This window comes from Ursus americanus, chromosome 19, assembly GCF_024610735.1.
Source record: "Ursus americanus isolate L20-20 chromosome 19, mUrsAme1.1.p, whole genome shotgun sequence".
In the NCBI taxonomy this organism is placed as follows: Eukaryota; Metazoa; Chordata; class Mammalia; order Carnivora; family Ursidae; genus Ursus; species Ursus americanus.
In genome coordinates, this window is record NC_142145.1 from 16,329,569 (window position 1) to 16,348,453 (window position 18,885).

Sequence of the window (18,885 nt, forward strand, 5' to 3'; positions counted from 1 at the left end):
GCCCTTAGATGGATACCACTTTCATGTTTTATATTTGATGATCCATGTGTTAACTTTTTCAAATTAGAAAACATGAAACTTATAATTGCTAACTTTAGAATTTTTTGTTACTTTTCAGAAAATACCGTATCCCTTCCCCAGAATCAAATATGAGCTTTCAATTTAGGTGAACCTTTACAATCCTCATCTCTTCCTCCCATTGTAATTGGTATCAGTGGGTTACCCTTCCTAAGTTCTACTGACATATAAAATCCTCTGCTAACGTTATAAAGCAACTGGCAAAAGAAGTCAACTAAAATAAAAGCATGGCTGATAGAAGAGAAAAAAAATACACAATTGTTATTTTATTAAAAATTTTTTTAACACAACTGTTATTTTAAAAAGTTTTAAAATTATAAATACATGCTTAAAAAAATTCAAATATACAGAATGAACAGCTGCACAGTTGAATATGGAAGCCACTAGCTGTATGTCCATTGCTTTATTACCACACAGGGCTGGAGGCTGGCACACCCCGAGTGCACACACACAACATTTCCATCATCACAGCAGGCCGTTGGACAGCAGTAACCATAATTAAGCACTAGTATATAAATGGCTTATTATTATAGACGTTCTGCATATGCTCTGGATACAAGTACCTTACCAGACATAATTTTCAAAAACGTTCTCCCATTCTGTGGGTTTTTTCACTTTTTTGATGGTGTTCTTTAAAACATAAAAGTTCCTTCTAAAGAAGTCCAATTTATTTTTTTCCTTGTTGCTTGTGCATTTGGTGTTGTATATGTTCAGAAACCATTGCTTAGTCCAAGGTCACAAAGATTTGCTTGTATGTTTTCTTGTCGGTTTTACAGTTGTAGCTCTTGTATTTAGATAGATGACCCATCGTGGGTTGAAATCTGTACATGGTGTAAGGAGGGGCATCCTTTAGCACGTGGCTAGACAGTTGTCCTAGGACTCTCTGTTGAAAAGATTACCCTTTCTTATTGAATACTTTGGCACTCGTGTCAAAAATTGATTGATTATAAACCTTTTAGGCTTATTTCTGGATTCTCAGTTTTATTTTATATTCCCTCAATCTATCTTTCTGCCAGTATCACACTGTCCTGGTTACTGTAGCTCTGTAGTTAAGTTTTGAAATTGGTTAAGTGTGAATCTTCCAACTTTGTTCTTTTTCAATACTGTTTTGGCTTTTGTATTTTCCATGTGAATTTTACTAGTTTGCATTTCTGTATGAATTTTATCGGTTTGTCAATTTTTGCAAACAAGTCAGCTGGGATTTTGACAGGAACTGCAGTGACCCTGTGAAGCAATTTCGGGAGCATTTTCATCTTAACAATGTAAAGTCTTCCAATCCATGAACGATGTACTTCCATTTATTTAGGTCTTCTTTAATTTCAACAATGTTGGGTAGTTTTTATTCATCTTGATGTTATTGTAAATAAATTTTTAACAAATCTCAATTTCAGAACATTCACTGCTGACAGAAATCAAACCGATCTTGGTATATTGATCTTGTGTCTATCCTGCAGCCTGAACTCAATTAGAAATTTTTAAATGAATTTCTTAGAATTTTTATCTAATAAGATTATGCCATCTGTGAATACATAGTTTTACTTCTTTCCCAGTGTGGTTGACTTCTATTTCTTTTTCTTGCCTAATTGCCCTGGCTCAAGTACAATGTTGACTAGAAGGGGTGAGAGGGAACATCTTTGTCTCATTCCTGATTCTGGGGGCAAAGACATTCAGCAGTCAGTCTGTTGCCATAATGATGTTAGGTGTGGGCTTTTTGTAGATGCTCCTTATCACCCACATATTGAGGAATTTCCAGTTTATTCATAGTTTGTTAAGTATTTTTATCATGAAAGGGTACTGAATTTTATCAAAGTTCTTTCTGCAACTGTTAAGACACTTAAGTCAATGTAATAGTTTTGTCCTTTATGAACGTGGGACAGTTGATCCTCATTATTTATGAGTCTGTATTTGTGAATTTACCAACTTATTTGTAAAATTTGTTTGTAATCCCCAAATCAAAACTGTCACCACTTTTATGATCACTCATAGATATGTGCAGACCCACGAAAATTTTGAGTTTCCCGATATGCATGTTCCAGCAGGGGTGAACAAGGTAATGCTTTGCCTTCCTGTTTCAGCTCCCCCCCACCCCCCACCCGCCCCGACATGACCAGAAGATAAGGGGGCAGGGCCAGGGCTGTATAACCTCTGGCTCTGGGGCCAGCTGGATGGGTATGAATCCCAACTCTGGCAGTTATTAGTGGGGTGGCCTCAGGAAGGTCACTTAATGTTTCTGAACCTCATTTTCCCTTTTGTAAATAAAACAGTATATCAGGATAAACTGTTTTCAGGATTTAAGATTATAATCTATTTGAGATATGAATGCACACACACACATTTCTCCTAGGAGCAATGGCTTTGCATTCACTAGTTTAGTATTCACAGTGACTTCCTAGACTATAACTACTGTGAATAATGAGAATCATCTGCATATGACATTGATTTTTGGATGTTAACAAACCTTGCATTCCTGGGGTAAATCTTACTCGGTCATGGTGTATAATCCTTTTTATATGTTGCTAGACTCAGTTTGCTAGTATTTTGTTGATGACTTTTGAGTCTCTATTCATAACAGATACTGATCTGTTGTTTTCTTGTGACGTCTTCACCTGGTTTTGTATCAGGGTAATACTGGCTTCATAAAATGAATTGGGAATTGTTCTCTCTCCTTCCATTTTTGGGGAGAGTTTGCGAAGGACTGGTGCTAATTCTTTAAATATTTGGTAAAATACAGCAGTGAAGCCATCTGGGCCTCGTATTTCTTTTGTGGAATGTTTTAAAATTACTAATTCAATATTTTTGTTATTGGCAGTTGCCTTTTTAACATGCTTTAGGGAGGACAAAAGGTGGTACGATTATCTAAGGCCAGTAAAATTCATTAAGAAAATGTTATCAAGGAAGGCATATCCGGTGTTTGCAGGATTCACAACGCAGCTGCCCAGATTACCCAGTAGCAGGCTTATCCTGCTGTCTTGTCCAGTAGAGACAAACATTTCCTCACCTCTCCATGTGCTTTCATGACCTTAGGAACAAGACACGTCAGCCTGTCCTACAACAGATTTATACATAAATGTCTTAACTGACACTTGCAGTAAAGTCCTATAATCATAAATTCAAGTTTGTACATTCCTAGATTATATACAAGACATGCATATTTACATATTACCTTTAAATCTATCTACAAACATAATCCCTGTCTCAGAACCTGTCAGGAAGGCAGTGTGTAGTGGAATAAACACTGAAGAGAAGTCTGGACGTCTCAGTTCTGCGGCCGGCTCTAGCGTAAACAAGATCCCTCAATCTGCTTCTCCCACTGATGAACCAGGTTAAGCCTGATGATCACCAAGGGTTTTTTTCCTGATTCTAAAAATACAATGACTTACTCCGCAATGCCATTCCCATTGTTCTTACTTCAGAATGCTCAAAACGAAAATATTTTTGTTATAAACACATAAACATTTACACATCCATCCTTCATTCTGACAGAACAAATCAACCAATCCGCCAACCCTTAGAAGAGAACAAAGAGGAAGTCTGCGGGTAAATGATGTAATTCCAACACCTCGAAGTCCTGGGTTTGCCATGAAATACCCTTACTGAACTTCTCTCCGTACGAATTCGTATTTGCTTTTTCATAACGCCTCCCTTCATGTCAGTTCTGCTGCACAGGAGGCATCTAGTACTTATGATAACTTCCAGAAACCAGGAGGTCACTTTTCAGAAATGCGGAGCCCCTCAGCGAGACTGAATGGCATGTCGTCAGTTGTCTCCACCGGCACGTTGCTCCTACCAAACTGGCATGGGTAATGGTGGGCGTGGTGACTCGAAATAAATGCATCTGCCATCCGGCTGCAGCGACAGCCGTCCGACGGCAAGACGTTACTGGAGGTACCAAGGTGTGAATGGTAAACGCCGTGGAACGAGTCTTGAGAGGAGTGGTAATGGCTGGCTCCTGCTGAGGTGGACGCCGAGCTCTGGTAAGGGCCGTTACACATAACACAAGTCTGGAAGCAAGTCTTCCTTCCCAAACCTCGGTGAATGTCCAGCTTGGCAATGAGGGGTTTCCCAACATTCACCTCCTGCTTCTCCTCGACGGTATCGTCCAATCCTGAGTACTGGTACGACAGGCAGACTGTGAAGATCAGATGTTCCTGAAAAGGAAAAGAACTACTTCCATCAACTGTGAAAGCACATTGACCCTAGAGTATTACTGACGTATACACACACACACACACACACACACACGATCACACAACAGCAACAGCCACTCCCTCTCCCCTTTCCCAGGTTCCAAATCCTCAAGGCTCGTTTACACGTTCCCCACACTCAGAAAGGCCAGCTGTAATCACTGCCCTTCCCCCCTTCAGTACTTTGAACTGGCAAATTCTAGTTCCGGCTCCTCACAGTAGCCAGAATCACAGCGATCCTGTACTGTATTCCGGATGAACGGGTTAAAGGCATTTTCCAAGCAGTGGGGCTGGGGAAACTTATCCTTCCCTATTACTGGAGATGGAGAATGATCCTTTAATGAAAAAACCTGGCTTTACACCTAGGCCGAGAGTTTGGCTGTTTTAAAAAACATGAAATAATAATCCACCGTCCTAGATGGAGAAGTGTAACTGAATCAGATCACAGGGTTATTTCAAAGACAAAGGAGACTGTAGGTGGATTGGCTATGAACAGGGTGACAACAGTCTGTCTGTTGTTCCCTAACTAGGAAATGATTATTTGAAGACGCGAAGGTACGTAAAAGCAGACTCTGCTCTCTATCCCCAACTGTTCGACTGTGGAGAGAAATCGCATACGCTCTCACACAAGACTCCTCAGGCCGTTTCCAGGGACGGAACAGAATACGACAGGGGTGACTGAGGAGACTCCCTCTGTATCACTTACCTCTACTTCAACTTAATACCCAATGAAGCAGCTCACCTACAAACTAACGCAACTGTCACAGGCCAAAAGGAATTTTCACTTTCATAAAGTTCGTAGCTAAAAACAGGAAAAGTAAAAACCTTTAACTTCTGCAGCGAGCTGAGCCTAGTGTAGAGACAGTGCTTGGGAAGGTCCTTGGACACCAAATAGCTGCCAGTTTCTTCAGGTGTCCCTTTATTTGCATCTTTCGGATCAATATCTAAGTCCTGTGAAAATCAGCGGACGTTACTAATGAAATCAGTCAGAGTCACAGCATCGTCTATGACAATAAAATATTTTTTTGGGAAGATTTTATTTCAGAGAGAGAGCGAGAAAGAGAGAGAATGGGTGGGGGAAGGACAGAGAGAGGGAGAAGCAGACTCCCCTCTGAGTGGGGAGCCCGTTGCCGGGCTTGATCCCTGGACCCCGGGATCATGACCTGAGCTGAAGGCAGACGGCTCAATGACGGAGCCACCCAGGCGCCCCATGACAGTAAAATATCTTAACAGGTGCTGCTCTCTTATGAATTTTGGCCTGAGTAGGTAAGCTCTTAGCTAGGACTAAAAAAATAATAAAAACAACATTCTTGAGTAAAACAGGAATTTTAAATCTGCACAGATACACTTAAAAAGTTAGCTCTGCAAGGACAGTTACTTTCTTTCTTTTCTTTTTTTTTTTTTAAAGATTTTTTATTTATTTATTCGACAGAGACAGAGACAGCCAGCGAGAGAGGGAACACAAGCAGGGGGAGTGGGAGAGGAAGAAGCAGGCTCATAGAGGAGGAGCCTGACGTGGGGCTCGAACCCGGAACGCCGGGATCACGCCCTGAGCCGAAGGCAGACGCTTTAACCGCTGTGCCACCCAGGCGCCCCGGGACAGTTACTGTCAAACCATCCCTACGAACACTTCTTAACCCACTCAAGCCTCCTTTTAAGTTCCAGCCCCGTTAGAGTGTGAGCTCCTGGATTCTCTCCTTGCTCACTCATCACATTTGGGAAGGTGCGGGGGGATTTATAGGATACGTATATTTAAAAAGAGTAAATGGACATATACAGGCAGCCCTTCCCTTTTTCTTCTCTAAGAGCCAACCCCTGGCTAAGAGCGGGAGATCTGTTCTGGAACTTTAGAGAGAAGGCCTCAGGCTCTGCCCTGCCCAATGCCCAGGAGGCCCATCCGAGTCCAGCGCTGTTATGGCTGGTAGACAGACCTGTCTAATTCTGGGGTTCAGTGCTGGACCATTTGCTCTCACACTAAGCAGTGTCCTCCATGAAGCCTTCATCAGTAGCAAAGGTGATGTTCTGGATTTGTCTTGCTCCTTGCTTACTTCTCAATTTACTACACTCACGTAGGAAAGAGGGGAACTATTTATTGGCTTCTTTAGGCCAACAGGAAATAAATATATCTTAATTTATGGAAAAACAGAATTAAATTTCTGTGCTTCCAATATACTACCATTTTATTTCTTCATATTTGATATCCTACTTAGGGTAAAGGAAATTAAAGGCTTCTTTCCTGGGTGAACTTTAGACATTCCTTAATTTGATGAATTTAGGGTATTATGGGGATTAGTTTTTAAATATTTTGACCATTGTTATTAAAATACAAGTAAGTATTTATATAAATGGAATATATATGTATTCATATTTCCTTTAAATTTACCATCAACTTTAAGTTTCCAGATGTTTAGTCTTTAGTAAGTGAGGCTATACGGTGCTATTTTGAATAAAAGAAGAAAGGGGGTTCTTACAAGAGGGAAATCGGTGACGTAGGCGTCGCACATCAGCACGTCGGCTGGCTTGTGAACTATGCTTGTGTAGATTATCATGACGTTGGAGAACTCGGCGGCAAACCCTAACTGAATCTGAACGCCGCACTGAAATTTAAGACACATACTTTCTGGGAGTTCTGAAAAAGAACAAAAGCAACTTTCGAATAATCCCTTGAGGAGTGCTTGGTAAGTTTTCTGTTAAGCAACAGACAATTGTTCTTTATGAGGCAAAATACAGTGAGAGCTTTTGCTTTCGCCTAAAAATGTTCTATAACTAACACATTGTGCAAAGACACACAAACACACAGGCATGCACTTAAAGAAAGTGGGGAAAAAAGGCCCCATATTCTGCTGGTCAAGCAAATAAAAATCTTTCATTTACTATTTCCTTACAGTTCTTGTCCCTCTGCATATGTAATTTTTACAGTGGTAATCAAAAGTATCCATATAATTGTAGATAAATTTTCACTGTTGCCTCAATCTTCATGAAAATGGTTTTTAATTAAGCATAATGTCACTGAATATTTGTTACTCTGAACAATTCCACTACTCCTGAATATCTAATATTTCTGGGTTTTATTATTTTTCTATCATAGTCAGTATTTCTTATATATATGTACTTAATGCTTTAGGATTATTAGATACAGCTGTTCGATGGTTCCTCACACATGTGACATTCTCCACTTATACAGAATATAAATAGATTTCACCATAACATTTCCAAAATGAAGTAATATTAATTTTCAAAGTGTTTACCTAGTTGATGGGATTAAAAAGGAAAAACTACACTATCATAGTTTTAATTTTATTTTGTCTAATTACTGTTTAAGTTTACCATTTGCTATATTTGTTTCTTAATTAATGTATTCCCAATTGTGTCGGCTGAATTTGCATCCTTTGATGATTAATTGAGGGAGTCTTAATGTTTTTCCTTTTACCATTTTGCATGAGCTCTGTAACATAAAAAATACCAAATCTGTTATAAAAAAAAAAAAAGTGCTCTTTCCAGAAAAACTACTCCACATCTCTAGAGCCTGTTTGCCTTTGGTAAGGTGACATTAACCCATATCTAAAAGATAAGAAATAAGTATTATTTTAAGACCATAATCTTTTCATTATGTTTTAAATATTTAGGCCAAGAACTCTCCTGCAAATGCGGTTATGTTCTGAGTATCACGCATTTGCTCACTCAGCAACTATTTTACTGAACACCTACTATGTGCCAGGCATGGTTCAAAGTAATGAGCAAACAGAGAAAAATACCGGACCAGCCCACGTCTAAAGTTTGTTTGTTTGTTTCTTTCTTTCTTTCTTTTTCTTTCTTTCTTTCTTTCTTTCTCTCTCTCTCTCTCTCTCTCTCTCTCTCTTTCTTTCTTTCTTCTAATTGGAAGATCTAATTGGCTTTACTAGACAATCCATGAATTGGGCAGCATCTCATCCACCAAGTAAAGAGATGCTCCCTTAGTTTCATTTCATAAAAGGTTTTTTTACTGTTGATCTTTACCACCATAATTTTGTTATTGTTGTCATTTAGGGCTTTTTTAAAGGAAAAGAATCAATTTCAGTTACTTATCCAATTATCTGGAAAGCCAAAACGATATATTTATGGCATTTTATATTTTAATGTGTTTTAATATATGTACCTAAAAATATACCTTAGAGAACAGACTATTATGAAAAGAAACATATGGAAGCTCACCAAATACAATTTTCAATTATTTACAATAAGGGATTCACCATACAGATATTTGGGACTCAGAGCAAATCCAAAATCTTCATTTCAGTCAATAATTTAAACTTACCTCTTCACTAAGTCACACAGAATTACCAAAGGTAAGTAAGTTACAGATACGATTTCCACCTCACCTTCTCTTTTCTTGCTCACCGACTCACTGATTCAAGAGTCAAAGAGAGAGAACACTCCGCAATACTTACGAGCGTATAGTACTTACTGACCAGCAGCCTAGTCTCTTTACCGTGTGATCTCATTCAATAGAACAACCCCACCAAGCATTATTTCTTGTCCCCATTTAGAGATAACAAGTTTATCAAGTGGTAGAGACAGGATCGGAACCCAGGCCTGTCTGATTTTTCAAACAACACACTTCCAACTCACAATATAATAAAATCTAAGGGACAGTATATTAGATAAATTGTTTAGTTTTGGGTTTGCCCACCAGTCTAAACTATTTTCACTACAAAATTGAGAGGAAAACTATTTATTCAGGGGGATAAAAACCTCCCTCATGATTTAACACAGCAGATGACAGAAAACCCGCAAGAACCAGGCCCCACCGTACCGTGCGCTTTGGCCCACTGCAGATTCCGTACCAGAGACTCCGCAGAGTACGCGGTTCCCTGAATTGGGTCAGTAAGCGCTCTCTTTTCAGACAAGCTACTCCGAATCTCCAGAGCCTGTTTGCCTTTGGTAAGGTGACATTTACCCATATCTAAAAGATAAGAAATAAATATTAAGACCACAATCTTTTCATGTTTTAAATATTTAGGTCAAGAACTCTCCTGCAAATCCATTTATGTTCTCAGTATCACTCACTCACTTATAACTATTTTACTGAACAACTACTATGTGCCAGGCATGGTTCAAAGTAATGAGTAAACAGAGAAAAATATTGGGCCAGCCACTTCTGAAGACCCCCTTTTAGATTTTATCTTCTATAATTCTATTGTCATATCCATAATATTCTAAGCCTTAAAATTCATGAAGAACTGAAAGTATACTTCTTTCTTTCTTTTTTAAAGATTTTTATTTATTTGAGAGAGAGAGAACAAGCGGAGGGGAGGGAAGGGCTGAGGGAGAGAGAGAAGCAGACTCCCCACTTAGCAGGAAGCCCGATGCGGGGTTGACTCCCAGGACTCTGAGACCATGACCTGAGCCGAAGGCGCTTAACCGACTGAGCCACCCAGGCGCCCCTGAAAGTATATTTCTTTACTGAAAGGGTAGCCATGATAATTTTATGTCAATACTCTGTTGAGAAATACACGTATTTAGTAAACAAATGACTACTTCTCTATGAGAAAGGTAAGATAACACACCATCTTTACCTCAGATAGCTTTGTTTTTAAGAAAGGAAATAATGTGTTACAACCACTGATACGGCTAAAGCACCACCACTCCTCTCCCCCTACTCAAAATAACAACTATCCAATGCAGTATATATACTCCCATGCATATTTTATTTTTCACTCACACACAGGCATTGGTAAGTAGTTTATGCTTATGTCTTAGGCGCTTTTTTTTTTTAAAGATGTTATTTATTTATTTGAGAGAGAGACAGAGATAGTGATAGAAAGCATGAGCTGGGGAGAAAGCTGGGAGCCTGATGTGGGGTTTGATTCCAGGACCCTGGAATTATGACCTGAGCTGAAGGCAGACGCTTAATTGACTGAGTCACCCAGGCACCCCTAATGTTTTAGGTTTTGAGCTTAACAAAAATGTTATGCTATATGCATGCTCCATGATGTGTTTTGTTCAACATGTTTTAGGCAAAAACTTGTGACTATTGATAAATACCAATTTAAATTTACAAAGCCATATATGTCATGTTCTTTAATACGAACAAATTATAGTTTCTCTCACTTCTGTATATATTATTAATAAATAAGATTATAAAGTAATAATATCTGGTCTTTGGTATGTAGTTACTTATCTGGAAAAAAAGAGGTAAAACTAAGATTCTTAAATAGAATAATCTCTTCTTAAATAGAAGCCAAATACAAAAACCAGATAAAAGCAGAACTTTTCCGGTTGAAGCAGGATGGCGGGAGGATGGCGGGAGGAGGTCAAAGCTCTGGCTGGCTGTGTTAAATGGGAAAGTGGTTAAGTCAGGTGATCCAGCTAAAAGATCTACACTGATAAAAACATGACCAGAAACAGAGGTGACTCATAGCTCTTAGTGAAACACTCGCATACCTTATGCTCCACCTGCCATCTTCGGAACACCCATGAAACTCCATTTCTCATGGGCTGGTCTGCAAAAGGATTGCCTTTTGGCATGGCTTCGAAAATGGGATTTCAAAAAATACCTGGCAATCTACTGGTGTAGTAGGATACGTACTTGTTTGGCACCTGTCAGGAGCATAACATTATCCCGAGAAGGAAAGGGAACAGAAGGAAATGGAAGAAATGATGGTAGCCCTTTAGGGTCATGTCCTGAAAGCAGAATTTAAAAACCATTAGGTCCATCAAGAAAAAAATGAACCCAGCCTTTTCCACTAGAGTCTCGAAATTTCTGCAAAGTGGGATGTGTCTGATCCTGGGAGAGGATGCTCTCTGGACAAGTTTTTCTGCCAACAAGCCGACAGGGCCGCACCAGGCACGAGGCACAGAGACAAAGTACAGAGCTCTGAAGACGAAACTTCACTGATTTCAGTCTTGCCCAGGACCAGCCTTGCAGCTCGAGTCATGCTGCACAGAGGGCGCAAAGCTCAGTCACCAGGGAGAGGAGGAGGAAAGAAGGAATGAGACAGGAGTGTTGCTGAATGTTGTAGAAACAACTGTGTTATAAAAACAAATACTAACTCCAAACCTGCACAGTAACAGTAGGAATACAATAATTACCAGAGAACCGAGTAGCTTTCTCTCTATTTTTTATTTTACCTTCTGCAACTTCATCCAGTAACACAGTAATTTTCTTGTCTTCTAATAATCTATCTTTTAAAAACTTCATGAAAATTCCATTTGCCAACCCAGAATGCTGGATTTCAAAGGCTTCTGCTCCTTGACACCTTAAACACAGCAAAAAGACAGAAATTTTTAAAAAAGTAAACACTTGCCACATGGGGCTTGTGTAAATACCGATGAGCCTCATTCGCGTCTCTGCCTCTTGCAGGACACCCTCACTACAGAGTTAATCTTTAAGCAGGCACTAGATGCTCTGGTGCTTCGTAAAAAGAAGATGCCAACACATGAGGAGCTGAGGTCGATCATTTAACTCGCTTATCCTTTCAAGAGTATCAAGGATGAAAAGGCATGCCTACATCTCTACGGATATATCTAGGCTTCTAACCTATAATCAAAAAGAAGTCACCGAAAAATGAAGGCATCTTGAACATGAATGTAAAATTTCCTTACGTGGCGTATCCAAACACAATATTGGCCGTGACCTTCAGCGCGTCCAAGATGGGGATGGTGTCATCATAGTCGTTTCTATTTAAAAGGGAGGAGGAAGGACAGATACAAATGTGAAAAAAGTTACACAGCATTTTAAAGAGAGCAGAAATAATAATATAATGGAAAATCTGGTTAACACTATTGTATTATACATAATTTAAGATTATAGATTCAAAATTCCTTGATCAAATCAGGTACATATTTACCCCAAATAATCTAGGGCTCCTAGCAGACAGTCACATGCCCTTTTCTCTGGTTAGCTTTAAAACTGGAGTTATGTCTGAACTCTGGCACTGGTGTTTGACTGGTAAGTGCTGAACAAGCACAAAACTCTCTCTGAGAGGAATAATCACTGGTTCTATTCCTTAGTAACCCAGTGGCCAACGGCTGGGATCCAAATCTTCAAACACCTGGTCGGGCTACACCTTCTGTATCTGCGAGACCAGGACTGACAGAGGCCCCACCTCTAGGGGTGCTGTTTCTGTCCATTCCTGGAGAAATAAGTGTAGTGAGGACTAGAGACATCTACAGGCATTCTGAAGAGTTGAACCTTCTGGAGTATGAATAAATACCCATACCCTTTAGAGTTCCTCACTTTTGTTCTACAACAAACAGGAAAAAAGTTAAAGAGAAAATGTATTTCCCTTTAGTTTCCTTCTTGGTCAATCTGTAATTACAAACTTACAAACTTAAGTAATTCTTAGCATTCCCACGTTTGCCTTAGATTTCACTGTCGAGGCTCATATTTACTTAACTCTGATGCGCTTTGTTTAACAAAGATGAGGCAGTTTACCTTTTCCTACACATGTCCAACAAGAATACATTAAGTCCGGTTTCTTTTTCTTGCATCAATTTCAGTATATTTTGTACACACAGACAGTTTTCAGACCTATATGGATTTGGAGCATCAACAGGGACCATAAAGCTGTTGCCAAAGTTTTCATAACCATGTCCTGCATAATATAATAATCCTGGAAAGGAAAAAAAAAAAGAGGTAAAAATTATTTCTAAACTGCGCTCTGAACATGCGTGTAGCACTCTTTAGAAAAAAAGCCTAGACTCTGTTTTCTTCAAGTTAATGCAAGCTTATTTAAGAGATACCCAATTATAAACACAATGTTAACTAAATTTGCACAGAAAATTATTTTGACAACAGTCTTCAAGTACTGTATTTTAAACCAACATCGAGATGCTGTCCTAAAGTATATATATATATTTTAAAGATTTTATTTATTTATTTGACAGAGACAGAGACAGCCAGCGAGAGAGGGAACACAAGCAGGGGGAGTGGGAGAGGAAGAAGCAGGCTCATGGCGGAAGAGCCTGATGTGGGGCTCGATCCCAAAACGCCGGGATCACGCCCTGAGCTGAAGGCAGACGCTTAACCACTGTGCCACCCAGGCGCCCCTGTCCTAAAGTATATTTTAATTCATAAAAATAATAATTTGTAACCAATGGTATAACATGGAATTCAATTTTATCTCATGATGCATAGAAAAGAAAAAGGCTAAAGACTTCTTTGTTGACTCATGTGTCCCCTCCATGAGACCAGGAGCTCCCCCAGGGCAGGGATGGCATTATTTTTATCTGTGTATTCCTGACACACAGCAGGAGCTTAGTTAAGTTTTTAACGGATGAACAAATAAACACAGTTCAGATGAGTAGCAACTGCAATATCCAGTATAAGAAATTCCAAAGGCATTTCCATACAATATTAGTAAGGGTTATAAAAATATAAATGTAGCTGTTTCTAAGCAGAGAAGGGAAATCTGATTTCATATTTCATAGATTATTTTTTTGTTATGAGATATAAATATCATTAACTTTCCATCTAGAGTCCCTTAATAATCTAAGATTTGGGTTCCTTTTAGTATTCTATAGATGAGTCATTATTTCTTTACTGCAAAATTATACTATAAAAACTGTACCAAACAGCTCTGAAGATTTTCTTGAAAAGAAGTTTGTTTTGGCTGTACAAAAACTCCCCCAAAATATCAGTATGGGCTTCCTTATAAAAATAGTTGACAGAAATGCTTGTGAAGGCATATTCCCCCAAGCATGCAATCACCGATGTTGCTCTCTCAGTCTTCTGGATATGACGACTTCTTTCTACCGTATTCTAATGTTAACAGTAAAAAGGCATTTAGATAGGGAACAACAGAAAAGCTAATCCTTTGTATCTATAGCCCCAATTCCTAGCAAAGAATGGGGCTTTGAACACTAAAACAACGTGCTTCATTCGGTCCTAGAGGGCAGGACCCCGGTCTACTTTTCTTGAACTCCTACTAAAATGAGGAACATGGTTCTTGCATATGTAACATTTCAGGTAAAAAATGACAAAATGGGCACATTCATTTATTCAGTGTGGGTTAATTCTATCTCATCTGTGTCCTGAATGATATCGTGTAGGCACTGAAAGAAATGAAAAAGAAAAGGAAGACAAAGTTTGTGCCCCAGGGAGCCTGCGACTCGTTCAGGCCTGCTGCTGTTGTTAAAGAACAAAGAAAGTCAGCAAGTAATGCAATACTGTAAATTACGGGATTAAGGAAACCTGTACATAGGAGTAGGGTGCAGAGAGGAATCGGTGTGAGGTGAAGCAGCAGTGGGTGGCCTTGAGAGCCTGGGGGCAATCTGGAAAGGCAGAGGAAGAGCGAGCTTTCATTAGAGGCAGGGAGAGCAGAAACAAGGCGTGGACCCAGAATGGCAGCTCACAGAAAGGAGACCAGCCTGGCAAGGAATCCAATTATTGCTGTAAATAGAAGGGAGAGTGCACCGATAGGGAGCATTTTGAAAATCATGACGCAGGGAGTGGATTTCATTCACTAAGCAATGAAGAGCAAGTAACTGAAAAGACAATCTGAAGAATGAGGGAAAATATTTGCAAATCATGTATCTAAAAGGACTTCTGTCTAGAATATGTAAAGAACTCTTCGATTTGACCATAAAAAGACTAATACCCACACTAAAAATGGGCGAAGGACCTGAATAAACATTTCTCCAAAGAGGATATACAAAAGCAGGTAAGTACGTGAAAAGCAAAGCAAAACGACGAGACGCACTTTGCACCTACTAGGGAGCTATAATAAAAACACAGGCAGTAACAAGTGTTGGCAAGGACGCAGAGAAAGCAGAAACCTCATTTATTTCCGGTGGGAACATACAGCAGTGCAGACACTTTGGAAAGAGGCTAGGCAGTTCCTCAAAAACTTAAACTCAGAATTATCATACGACCCAACAAATGCCATCCAAGGTACATACACCCAAGAGAACTGAAAACGTGTGTCCACACAGAAATGCTTACCCAAAATGTTCACAGCAGTGTTATTTACAATATTCACACAGTTCAAGCAACCTAAATGTCCATCTGCTGATGAGTGGAAATGTGGTAGGCCCATACAGCGGGTGATTATCCAGCCATAAAATAATGCAACAACATGGATGGACGTTGAAAACACTATGCTAAGTGAAAAAAGCCAGACACAAAAGGACACGTATGGAACGATTCCATTCTACAAAATGCCTCAAAAAGGTGAATCCATAAAGATAGAAAGTGGATGTGTTGTTGCCAGGGGGTTTGGGATAAGGAGGAATGAACAGTGGCTGCTAATTGACATGGGGATTCTTTTTGGGGTGATGAAAATGTTCTCGAATTCGGTGACTGATGCCCAACTGTGAATATACTAAAAGCTGCTGAATTGTACACGTCAAAAGAGTGACATTTATCCTTCTTTATCAAGTACGGGTACCCCTCACTTTTTAAGTTTGCGTCACACCACTCTGCTTTTATGAAAGACCTATATTAGTACCTGCTTTTGCTAACCAAAAGAAACCCAAAGAGGACTTTTGCTTTGATGAAAAAAGGTGAAAAGCAAAACCAGCACTGAGAGTGTGTTTGCAGCCCGCAGAGGCCCTGGAGTGGCGGCGCAGCCCAAGCAGCGGCGAGAGTGGCCCTGTGGGCTCCTTCCCCGGAACCACACTGGGCATCTCGGCAGCAGCCGTAGCACTGTCACCTGTGTCTGTGAGTGTCTGGGCTTTGTCTCCACTTGTTTCATGCATCTGTTAGCGAGATGTATCCTTATTATTAGAGAAGCCTGTTTGGGTCTGGGAATGCTCAAAGGTTTCCATACAAATGCGGGGTAAGTGCTTCTTCGACTTAGGCCACTTGGGCTTATGAAAGGTGTCACAGGAAAGCTCTACGTTCATGTAGTGGGAGACCTGCATCCAAGATGGGATGCTTTCCCCCATCAGTCTGTTCACGGCTTCTGAAAGTAAGCTCTGCTAATTTCTAACTTTCCTGACGCTGCCCTGATGACTCTTTCTCCTTCCCATCTACCCACATGGTGACAAGTCCTCAAGGTCTTCTCAGGCTCAGAACGCTTGGCAGGTTATCGCCCAGTTTCTAGCTTTCTGACACACTTCAGGCTCGCCCTGCTTTGAAGCCCTCCAGCACTCCGGGACATGTATTCGCATACTGGCTTTTATGGACATCCTACAGATCTTTGTAGGTTTAATTTCTTGGATAAAAATTATAGATATTAATCTTACACATGGTCTTTCATGGTTTTGAAAGCACCTTCATATACATGAACGGATTTTAATCCATACAGCAACCTTTAAATGATTTCTATCCTTATTTTATTCTTGAAAAATTAAAAAGATAAATGATTTGCTTAAAATCATATAGGTGATAGGTATTTGGACTCCAAAAAAGCATTTTTTCCCTCATTATATTAAGGGACTTAGAATTTTGAGGACATAAATCATGTTCTGTATTTTCTGTATCTCCTGCCACACCTAGCATACTCCTTTATGTGGGCTATCGATTCAATGAGAAACTCAGCACATGCTTTTTGAAGGCATTAAATTAACAGTTCAAACCAAACAAGACAGAGGGAGATGTGGAGAACTTTCCATAAAGGGTCTGATTTGCAGTAGAAATGGTACCATTTCTACAGCTGGTATTACTGAAGCCAGCCAGCCAGCGGCTTGGGGATTGCCCCCACTGTATCACGCAACCCATCTGTCTCTAGCAAGACTTGGGAGAAGCACCAGCTTCCAGGGAAGGTTTGGCCTCCATCGACCAGGGAAACCTAAGTGTGGTCTGTTATTTCATGCCATACATCCTGCTCTGCAATCACTGAAACTAAGGCACTTAGAACAAAATACCTTTTGTCCGCCCCAAAATGATTGATGAGACGTGCAAGCATTTTGTATCAAAGTCTACATCCAAATTACATCGTGGGAGATTAAATATTTTTATGTAAAATAAACTAGACCAAAGCATGGCATTTTAAGAACTGCATCTCTAGTACTGCTTATTATTGACTCAAGGACAGAGGCACAAAATAGGTATCTTTATAAATGACAAAAAATTTAATGTGCTTAGAAATATAATCTTATCAAACAGACTCTTAGGGAATTTTATATCTTGGGAACATGATTTCCAAGAATATAGTTTATTACAGGTATATCTGTCTATAGAGAAAAGGTATATCTGTCTATAGAGAAAAGAACCACTTCAATGGAAGACTGTCCTCCACTGTGCACCTAGCACAGGGGTCTGACAAGGACCTCCGCCACTGCCACCGTCACCCCCTCAACCTACATAGCTCCTTCTCTGTGCCAGGCCCTGTTCGAATACAATGCTTTAATTATATGGTTATCACCTCCTATAATCCTCATGACATGTTTCTCCTAACTAGGGAAGTAATATTGTCATCCCCCTTTTACAGATGGAAATACCGAGACACTAATGAACAGGTGACAGAGCCAGAATTTGGATGCTGGCCGGACTGTGTTCCCGCTGCATTCTCTCTTATAATCTACTGCTGCCTTTCTAGGTATCTCTACTCTAGAAAATACACAACATCCGCGCACTGGTTTTTCACGGCTTCACTACACTATCATTTTAAAAACTCCTTTTTTTTTTTTTAATTCCAAATGAAATCTTAGGTTGAACCTTAATATACAACAACATATGAAAGCCAGGTTTCTCCAATTGAGGCCTGAAGTGGAATGCTACTACCTGGTTCAAACCCCCATCTAAAGATGAAGGAAAACCGGAATTCAGGAAATTACAACAATAGCTCCAATACTTTTAAGTGGGCCAGGCATGGGGATAATTTTATCTTATTTATTCTGCAATCACCTCATTATGTTAGTCTATCCACTTCATAAATCCTTTTTGGCTTATGAAAATTAACTAACTTCGTTCTAGTTACATACTGGTCAGCAGAAAGGCCAGAGCCCTGGACATGAGCAAGCTTATTCTTAAGGCCCCCTGCTTCACCATTCAGCTCTCCTGAGCTGAACCACGCCTCTAGAGTAAATAAGGCTTTTGCTATATTCTGACCAGACTCCTTCAATATCCTTCTCCACAAAAGCACAGCGAAGCTGCCGCAAGCGATGAGTATAGAGGGGCACAGGGCGGGGGAGGTATCGAGCCAGTCACTCCCTATCATAGCCATCTACATACGGTAAGTGGAAATATTTTTTTAAAGATTTTATTTATTTATTTGACAGAGAGAGACAGCCAGAGAGAGAGAGAACACAAGCAGGGGGAGTGGGAGAGGAAGAAGCAGGCCTCCAGCGGAGGAGCCTGATGTGGGGCTCGATCCCAGAAAGCTGGGATCATGCCCTGAGCCAAAGGCAGACGCTTAACCGCTGTGCCACCCAGGCGCCCCCGATAACTGGAAATCTTATCTTCATTTGTCTGCAAGGACATGTAGTAGAAATCAGTTATTCCTGCTCTTGGAGTGTTCTTTATGTTTATATGTTTTAAAAGTCAATTACTTATTTTCTGTTCTGTTGCAATTTTTGCTTCTTTTACAAAACCACGGGCAACAGGATATAAAAGGGCATAAACTTGAGTGCATATGCTTTCCATATCTGAAGCTGGTCATGCCGGAATTCCTACGGCTCTGCCTCGGCCTCCCCTACCCTGCAGGATACTACCCGTGACCTGGGGCTTCCAACTAGAGGAAAAGGCACGGTGTAGGAG

The 18,885-nt window shown here is 40.1% G+C and overlaps 1 protein-coding gene across 2 annotated transcripts in view; it reads right to left on the reverse strand.

The window, feature by feature from the left end:
• Positions 1-315: 315 nt before the first annotated feature.
• The window catches only part of MALT1 (MALT1 paracaspase), a 59,223-nt gene continuing 40,653 nt past the window's right edge, over positions 316-18,885 (reverse strand). For both annotated transcript variants that reach the window (XM_045790188.2, XM_045790187.2), the window contains 7 exons: positions 12,679-12,856; positions 11,847-11,921; positions 11,373-11,500; positions 9,055-9,204; positions 6,734-6,891; positions 5,088-5,213; positions 316-4,226 (listed from right to left, as the gene is read on the reverse strand). In XM_045790188.2, the coding sequence (XP_045646144.1) occupies positions 3,786-4,226; positions 5,088-5,213; positions 6,734-6,891; positions 9,055-9,204; positions 11,373-11,500; positions 11,847-11,921; positions 12,679-12,856 (1,256 nt within the window). In that variant the 3' untranslated portion in view covers positions 316-3,785. The remainder of the gene's footprint in view (positions 4,227-5,087; positions 5,214-6,733; positions 6,892-9,054; positions 9,205-11,372; positions 11,501-11,846; positions 11,922-12,678; positions 12,857-18,885) is intronic.